The sequence below is a fragment of the Eimeria necatrix genome, genomic scaffold, assembly GCF_000499385.1.
Source record: "Eimeria necatrix Houghton genomic scaffold, Enh_scaff43, whole genome shotgun sequence".
In the NCBI taxonomy this organism is placed as follows: Eukaryota; Apicomplexa; class Conoidasida; order Eucoccidiorida; family Eimeriidae; genus Eimeria; species Eimeria necatrix.
Window position 1 is genome coordinate 83567 of NW_013654802.1, and position 8597 is coordinate 92163.

General features: G+C 49.9%; 3 protein-coding genes across 3 annotated transcripts; 2 read left to right on the plus strand and 1 right to left on the minus strand.

Moving 5' to 3' along the window:
- Window positions 1-434: 434 nt before the first annotated feature.
- Window positions 435-2022, plus strand: ENH_00054110 (hypothetical protein, conserved; the record flags this gene model as incomplete). The annotated part of the gene is made up of 2 exons (XM_013583750.1): window positions 435-1518; window positions 1853-2022. 2 exons carry the CDS (start codon window positions 435-437, stop codon window positions 2020-2022), a joined length of 1254 nt encoding a protein of 417 aa, XP_013439204.1.
- A 1540-nt stretch (window positions 2023-3562) lies between these two features.
- ENH_00054120 (hypothetical protein, conserved) lies at window positions 3563-5284 on the plus strand (the record flags this gene model as incomplete). Its single annotated transcript, XM_013583751.1, has 7 exons — window positions 3563-3800; window positions 3932-4053; window positions 4147-4223; window positions 4376-4492; window positions 4743-4800; window positions 4928-5050; window positions 5213-5284. 7 exons carry the CDS (start codon window positions 3563-3565, stop codon window positions 5282-5284), a joined length of 807 nt encoding a protein of 268 aa, XP_013439205.1.
- Window positions 5285-5765: 481 nt separating this feature from the next.
- ENH_00054130 (RuvB-like 1, putative) lies at window positions 5766-8597 on the minus strand (the record flags this gene model as incomplete). Its single annotated transcript, XM_013583752.1, has 9 exons — window positions 5766-6050; window positions 6184-6390; window positions 6639-6839; window positions 6998-7170; window positions 7272-7419; window positions 7594-7707; window positions 7884-7975; window positions 8141-8231; window positions 8481-8597. 9 exons carry the CDS (start codon window positions 8595-8597, stop codon window positions 5766-5768), a joined length of 1428 nt encoding a protein of 475 aa, XP_013439206.1.

Consider the following 8597-nt stretch of genomic DNA (forward strand, 5'->3'; position numbering starts at 1 on the left):
ATGCGGAACACTACGCCACCGGAAGGCCCATGAGGTACCACGTGGTAATCCTCGTGGACCTCGACTTCCTCGGTTCCTTTCAATTGCATGTCTTCGAACTCAAGCATTTGGCCTTCAGAACTGCCTGAAGAGGAGGAAGGCGGGGACGCCCGCAATGACCCCCTGGGACACTGGCGGGCTGTTGGTGTTCTGCTGTCCCATCATCCTTATTGGCAAAAGACGCACATATTTTACTGCAATTCGCTGCGTCAAATGCGCATCTAAAAGCTTCGTAAGCCCTCTGGGTTTCGAGCTTTAGCGTCGTCACCCCCAGCATCTGCAAGACTTCTGGAATTCTGTCATCATTCGAGAGCAAATTTCAATAGCGGCAGCGACTTTGGCTACAGTGTTTCAGGGTGACCTCGGCAACAAAGGGTTGAAGAGTATTTCTGAAGATGGACGCGCTGATGATTGTACACCAGCTGCAGAGGCTTGCTGCCGAGCCGCGCCCCTCTCCGGCAGTCAGGGCGAAGATCCCTCGCATGGCACTGGGGATTTGTTACTTTCTCGAACATCCAGATCGTGGGGTGCAGCACCAGGCAGCAGGGTCCCTGCGGCTGTTGCTGCAGCAACACAGGCAGCTGCTCCTGCAATCACCTGAGTTGAATGACATGCTTGGCGCTCTGGAGCAACACGTGAACAGCAGCGATGTTGTTGTTAGAGAGTGTTGCGCCGCATCTCTGGCTCTGTTAAAACAAGGTGAGGAACAGCAGGTCCAGAAGGGCCAGGAGGAGAAGCAGCAGCAGCAGACAGAAGCTGAAGGCGACGCTGAGCCACTTGAATCTCTAGATCTATTCTCTGTGGTATTAGGCCTTAGGGGTTTGTTGCGTTGCCCCTCTAACCGCAGTCTTCTTAACTTTACAGCACAGCAGCAGCAACAGCAAACAGAACATCCTCAGCAACAGCAGCAGGAACAACAGGGACAACGGGTCCTGGAGCTACTGCAACGCGATCTGCAGCTGCGGCTTGTGCGCGTGTGGGGTGTTTCAAGTGCTACTGTCACTCTCAATTCGGCCAGTTTGTTGCGGCAGGCCGCGGCGATAGGCTCAGACGCAGCGGCGAAAAAGACAGAACAGAGGCAGCCGAGCGAAGAGGGGGACGGAGTCGCGGTAGTGAACATTAGACTTTCTCGCAGGGCACAGCGGCTGCAACAGCAGCTAAGGGAGCTGCGCGCCGCTATGGGCCCTCTAACTCTTTTGCTTAACTCAGAGTTGTTGCAGAAAGCCCCACGGAGGGACAGCGACGCGTCTAAGGAGGGGCCAAGTGATACGACAGGCGAAGGCACTACAGCCAGCGCAGCAGAGGCGCAGCCATCGCCTACATCGATGGAACAAGAGCAGTACGACAACGGCTATCTGGATGAAGAGCTGAGAGGCAACTGGGAAGGAACTGGGCAGGAACAGAAGAGCAATGGAGAGCACATGTCCAGCAATGGCAGCGGCGGCTTTTCTTTCTTCAGCGCCAACTCTGCGCTATTTGGTAAGGCTGTAGCTGTTGATAAGTGTGCAAAGTGCCGTAGGGCTGTTGTGGCTGCTGGTGTAAGACTCAGAGATTATTACATATAGTGGTTTTTTCCCCTTCCCGTTGTCTGTTTGCCTGACTGGAGCCCAAGTTAGTCAGTATCGAATTCCCGGAGGTTAAAGGAAACTGCTATTCGTGTTATTTTACTTTTTTAAGCTTTAGTATTGATATAGGCTCGTTTTGTTGTGACTTTGGGGAGTGATTAATTCGCATGGAGAAACGTCCTTGAAACGCATTGTGTGGAGTGAATCACTGTAGGGGAATTTGAATCTGTGTTGTGCCGATTCTGCAGCGCAATCGCGTTTCATGGGTGGCATGATAGCACCCACAGAAGTTAACGCTGAAATGAGTGAAAAGCTCAAGGCTGAGAAGGAACGGAAAGCAGCTCTGCGGGCACAAGGCCAAGGGGGAATCATGGATAAACTGCTAGGTCGCCTTGGATCTGGTGCAAGATTCTTCTAATTGCCTCATTTAGCAGCCATGGGATTTGTGTTACTCATGTGGTGTGCGATTCCGAGTTCAGTGGGCGTGGTACCGTATGTGGTTTGAGCTTAGCGCTGAAAGGCATCATTGGATTGCCGGCAGGCGACAGGCAGTTTTCAGCGGATATACGTACACTGTGTGGCTTTTTTTGCGTGTCTTATTGTACTACATACTCTGCATTGGCCTTCTTTAGGCGCGCAAGAAGTGGTGCAAAGCAGAAACGGCATACGGCTGCGTAGTGCACTGCTGCCCTGGCGTGCCGGAGTCTATAGAGCGTCTGCAAAGAAGACCGTGCAGACCCTTGACTGTGCGGGTAGGTAGATTAGATGAATTTTTGTTTGTTCGACGAGTTCGTTCAACACCAAGTTAGTTGGACGCTACGTTTTGAATTATTAGGCTACTTTTTGCCGGGAGCAATTGCTTAATTTTGTGCTGCGACGCCACTAGTTCAGATTGAACTTCCGTGGAGAGGAAGGATCCTTAAAGCAAACTCGGGAGTATAGGTAGTGAACCGATGATGCAGATTTGAAATAGGGGAGTTTTTGAAGAGTTGCTTGTTGGGAAACTTTCGGCCTAGCGCTGGTGGCATTCAGGTTGTCTTCCATCGGGGTAATTATTTACTTGTGCGCCGCCTCTCCAGTTAATTGGAGAACAAATGATTGAGACGTTTCTGGTGGAAGTAGTTTCATTTTAGCGAACGACAGAACGGAGAGCAGGGGAGGGCGGTGTAACGACGTGAAGACCAGCATGTCTCCAGTGCATCATGTGTGTATGCAGCGGAGTGAATTGCAATATTTGGGGAGCTGCTAAGCCAGAAAATAGGTAGTGAGGGAACTCGTTGGCCTCCCTGTATATCTGTTCAGCAGCGTTCGTCTGGGTGGCGTAAGGAGGTTAGTGCTACTTCGTTGCCAATGCTACGGCGAGAAACAACATTTTCTTTACAGGTTCACAACATAGGCTGGCTGTTTCATGGTTTGGCTAAAGTTCCCATGGGGACACCCTAGGACTGGAAGCGGGCACTCTCTGCCGTATGGCTGGACGAGCACCGCAAGGTCCAAACCATTGTTAATGTGATGCGAGATACGACTCACTGAACCTTTCTTCACCTAAATTTACATAAAGAAAGCCAGATGTATGCTGTCTTCATTATGTCTCTGGCGGGAACTGTGAGTTTCGGCCTCCGCGGGCCTCTGACGAAGCACGGCCGTAGGCCCTCTCCGGCTCAAGCCGTGAGGCATGCGGCTGCCACAGGCCCAATCCAATAAGTACAGAGCCGCACACGAAACGAACGAAGGATTTTTGTCTTTTCTTTTCTAAATTGACTGCTGTACACAAAGAAGCGGCTTGTGACTCTCGAGAGTGAATGTGAATCGTGAGCCGAGCGCGAGTCTAGCGACTGTGAGCGCCGAGGAATACAGTCGCTGATTTGACCAAACACAGTTCCTTTTCTAGTGTACTTATTACTTGTAAATTGATGTGAATTAGATCTTTCACTGGTGTCCCAAGAGGCTGAGCGAAGATGGCCAACCGCGCGTCAGCTGATGCGGCCTGCGCGTTTGACGGGATGCTCCCTCCTACGGACTCCGCCGCGTTTTTGACTCACTTCGACTTCTCCGCCATCGATGAAATGGACCCTTCTCTCGGCAAGCCCCTTATCTTATCTGTGTCATCTTGTGCCGTACTTGGTCCTTGTGGCTACCTGTGCAACTTGCTGGCTAACAGTCTCGCTGCAAGTGTCACTGTAGAAGCATCCAAACGTGATTGCGGCCTTCCACCACTGTTAGCCTTAACTTGGGAGTAACATAAGGCGTTCTCGTCTGCTGAGACACGAAGTACAGAGGCAAATTTGTTGAGCCCTTGCTTTTGTGCGTGCTTGTGATGCTAACAGCTGACGGTCACATTCTCTTATACGAGAGGGAGGTCCCATGTGAGCTTCGGATGCAGGAGGGGACAAAAGCTCCCCAAGACGTGGGCAGGCTCGAGCCTATCAGGGTGAAAGTTTTAATTTTGGTCAGTTCATTGGGCTCCCACAAAGCCTTGCGCTTTCAATGTCTCGGTGTGTTTCCCGACGATTTCCATATTTTGTTTGTGGTTCCTTCTCAGGGAGAAGAAGCGCACCCTCGGGAAGTTCGAATCGAAGCATCCAGCGAGAATGACCTATTTTTCCACTACACTCACGTGTATGCACGCACGAAGCACTGTACTCAGGGCCATATAGTTCAGCGGATACGCCTCACCCTAAGCGATTTCATTCATTAGCTTTCGACTTGTACGGAACTACGATGCATGAACACTTCCACTGCTAAGCCTTTTTGTTATTTGTGCGCACTAGGGCAGATGAGAAGTCATTTCGCCAGATGCAGCAAAGCCAGAAGCTGATGATTGAATTCGCGGATTATTCGCAAGTGCTGATGAAGATGCTCAACTCATGCATTAGAGAGCCCCACAGGTACAGCAGGGAGACTTCACTGTGCTCTAAGAATCGGCCATTATAGCTTTCTGTAGTATTAACTTTCTCCTTTGGGTTCGACGGTATAGGCATATACCTTCAGAGTGGCAGTCACGAAGTCAGCTAAAGCATTTATTTGTATTGGATGCACTCGTGCATGTGGGCAGAGCCATTTGTATTTCTGCACCTCCAAAGATTGAGTGCTAACAATTACTCACATGAGCTGCTTGCTTTGCGGACTGGTCTGCAGTTTTCTCGCGGTATTTGTAATGGAAACTACGGGAAAAGGACGTCTTGACTTTATTCAGGTATATTTGGTAGCCGTTTAACAACTGAGTTTACTCAGGGCCGTGAGTTTGTCGCGTAGCGCCACACTATTCTTTTCGGCTTTTCATCATTGATAGGCTACTGGGCTGTTGCTGTCTTTCTACGCAGAACATGGAGTACAAATTCATTGAGCTTTTGTCTTGCGACTTCCTCCAAAGCTCTGAGGAGGTGATTAGGCAGCAAATGTCATTTCGCTACAACGCCCTCAAGTCGAAGCTTGCTCTTATGCATGTGAGCGCTTTTCGATCGTTTAGTCGCTGCATTATCTTACACAGAGCAAAAGACAGACGGCATAAATGCTTGCGAACATGCGGCACTGTTTTCCAGGCAAGATTACACGACATTGGAGCTCTCGTCAAAGTGAAGAGCCCATCTCTTCTGCTACATCTGCAGAAGTCTGCTGCCCATCAGCTGCAGACAAAACGCACTGGAGTGCGAGGATCCAGTTTTAGCCCCAAACCATAACTTGGACCTGAAGGCTGACGGGCTGGGATGAACTAGCTTGGAATGCTCGTCAGCGCGCGCATGAATGGAAGGTCCAAAGTAGAGGGAACTGCACTCCACCGCAGATCTTACTGTTAATCGTGTGAAACGGAAACCCCGCATCCAAGTGGGACCATTGTCGGAGGGTGACAAACTTCACTTCCTAATAGTTTTTAAATTGTGTGGACTGCCATCGCTTCGCGCCTGGCAGTGTGTGAAGGGGGCGGCAAGGAACTACGCGCAAATAATTTTTTAAGTTGGAAAGAAAGAGCGGCATAGTCCAGTTGCGGATGCATTTAGTGTCTCCTCTCACAATACCAAGCAAATGCTTAATTGCCAAATCAGTGCATGCTATTAAGTTACTCTGCGTCTTTGTCAGCCGACAGGCGGCCTCCAAGAATTTGTAGGTCTTCTGCGAAGCTTAACAGCCACTGAGGTTAGGGATGTAGCCCTCATTTTTTGTTTATTGGATAAAGAAATCTGCTTCCCTTGCAAGCCGTTTCGAGGACGTTTTGGCGTCCTGAAACAAACTATCGATTTGCTGCACATGCCGTAGCTGAATACTTGGTTCCTCTAACTCTGCATTATCACAGTCATAATCAGTTATATCAGCTTTTGCTAGAATGGCAGCTGGAGTCAGAAGATGGACTGCATAGCGCAGAGATGTGCGGACACCCACAGACGCCAACATATCCGCAGCCTCAGGCGTCAGAGAAAGTCCTTCTGCTTCGCAGCGAATTTCGAGCACCTGTCAGCAGTCGCAAGTCAGAATGAGAACGACAATGTCTTTAGCTGCTGCTGTGCCCCAGAGACCCGTGTTCCTCTGCACGGTCAACTTCGCATGTCAAAGAGTAGTATTCAGAAACGATATCCTTACTGACCTTTCTAATTTCTTCCTTGGCGTACTGTTGTGTGCGAACAATAAGCATGCGGTCCAATAGGTCCACTGGAACTCCGTGAGAACTCAGAACGTCTGTACCCCTAATCGTGCAAACGCCTCGATTTGTAGCAACAACAACAACAGGAGAGAGGGGACTTTCAAGGGCACGGTTCAAGTAGGTGAAGCACTCGACGTCGAGCATGTGAACCTGCACCCCTCCCGCACATAGCAAAGACATTTTCTATTACGGGAAGCACCGCAGCGCTTATATCCTCTTTCGCTGCTGAAGTCGACGGCATTCAGCACGTGGGCTTCGCCTGCAAATTCGACTACAGGCTCCAGGCTCTTGCTATGCTTCGCGTAATGCGCGGCATCCCTTCATGCGGGAATCCATCAGCGGTGCTAATACGATGGCTCTGTGAGGTAAATCAGCGTCAGCTTATCGATGCTACGTACCTCGTCAATGAACAAGACACCAGGCACAAGTTCAGCTACTCCTTGGTCAATATATTTGTTGACAACTTTGTTTATTTCCTGCCTGAGCTTTTCAGTAATCTCCGTCTTTCGTGGCTTCGAAAAGTGCCCAAGCAAAGATGCAAGGGGAGCGCCGCCATTAGGTTTCGCGTTCGCGGCATCCAAGTCGTGAAGAGTAACGTCCTGATGATTCCACATTAGACGCAGAAAACACAAGTATCGACGTAGGAGAAAATTTCAGGACAAAATTTTGATTTGCTTCCTCTGTATTTCTGCTTTTTGCGGCACAACGTTACTGTGGACTATGTGAAAGTACACCGTCTAGCCAGTAAAGCTATTACCTGAATAACCTCCTTCTTCTTGTGAACATCTCCTTTGGGAACAGGTATGTACTTGTCTGCCTCGAGGTCAAACTGGCCAGCAAATTCTTCACTCCGACCCACTCGCCGCACCTGACCTGTGGCGGCTTCAATGTAAATGATGTCCCCCACTGCAACTTTCTCCTTTCTCAGCTCTGAATGCGCATAGCAAACCTTGAAACATCGCACAGTGGCCAGACAGCCAGAGCTACGGGTTTTTACTGACATTGCAAATATAGAAGGTTCCCGTGCTAACCCTTGTTGATGGAGGCTTGAAGTCGCAAAGCCTTCGACCCTTTGCTTGTCTTCAGAGTAATTCGAACAGGGGGGCAAGGAGCCTCCTCGCTAGGGTCGCTGCGTGATGAGTTTTCGCTTGCTGTCAGAGCGTCACACGGCTCATCCGTCTGCAAAACCAACTTGAGCAGAGACCCTTAATGCTTCACTCAACCGGCAATAAACCTTCTAAATTTGAGGACAAATTGAGCAAGGCACCTTAGTGCCTTTCATTGCAACTGGCTGCTGCTTCATCAACCAGAAATAACCTGTTTGAAGACGGAGTACGAAACTGATATACTTACCAAGCTGACGACTTGGCCTTCAAACACCTCCTTCACTTCTTTAATTTTTATGCCAATGGCCCTGCGGAAGTTCTCCATAAGTACTTCTGTCTTTTTCACTTCACTTGAGTACACCTAGGGCCCAACCATACCGAACAAGAAACTCCAAAGAGTGTAGACAGCTAAGAGGAAAAAGCCAGCCATATGAAAGGCTCTCCCTAAGCTGATTATTCAGGGAGTGTCCACGCTACTGAAAAAGATGGCTGCTAAAAGGAAGGCTTGGGTTTCCAAGTTGCACTACAGTGACAGACCTCGCTCGCAACCATGGGGCAAAATGGCACTTTGCTTCCAAGCTCCTGCGCGATTGCCATGGCAATTGCAGTTTTACCAGTGCCCGGAGGGCCTGAACCCACATAACAACTTCGTTGTGCTGCGGCCTGTATGTAACGGTGCCCCTCCACCACATGCCTGTGACGGTTAGCGGCTGGGAAACTAACACCAGCTTAAACGCCACAACCAAGAGGGACGACCAAGACGAATGCAGTGAATTGTGCCTTAATGAACTGACCAGCAATCAGCAGAGCCTTCCCTGCCATGCGTTTGCTTCTAATGAGTTCCACGATGAGACCAGCAGCTTCACGTGCTTGGTGTTGCCCCACCTTAACAGAAAACATTCATGTGCTGCAGGAAAATACCGGCATAAGTACTTTTTGCCCGCAGAGAAGCGTCATGTGACCCTAATACCAAGACGGGTTTTTTAGTCTTCTGCCACTGTCGCCTGCTGCTGATGAAGTGAGTAGCACATTCTGTTAAGGCGAATTCACATCAGTATTCCTTTTGGCGGGAAACGGGCGAGGATAGGTGGCAGTATAGACACGTGTCGACTCCCATGGGGTGACACTGCTCACCATTCCCATATGGGTGTCTTTGGCCGACCCGTCAGGTAAGAGCCCGAGGCCCTTGATGTGACTGTGGGAAGCCACGCGCTGCGCGTGCTCCAGTGACGTGACTTCTTCGATTTTCAT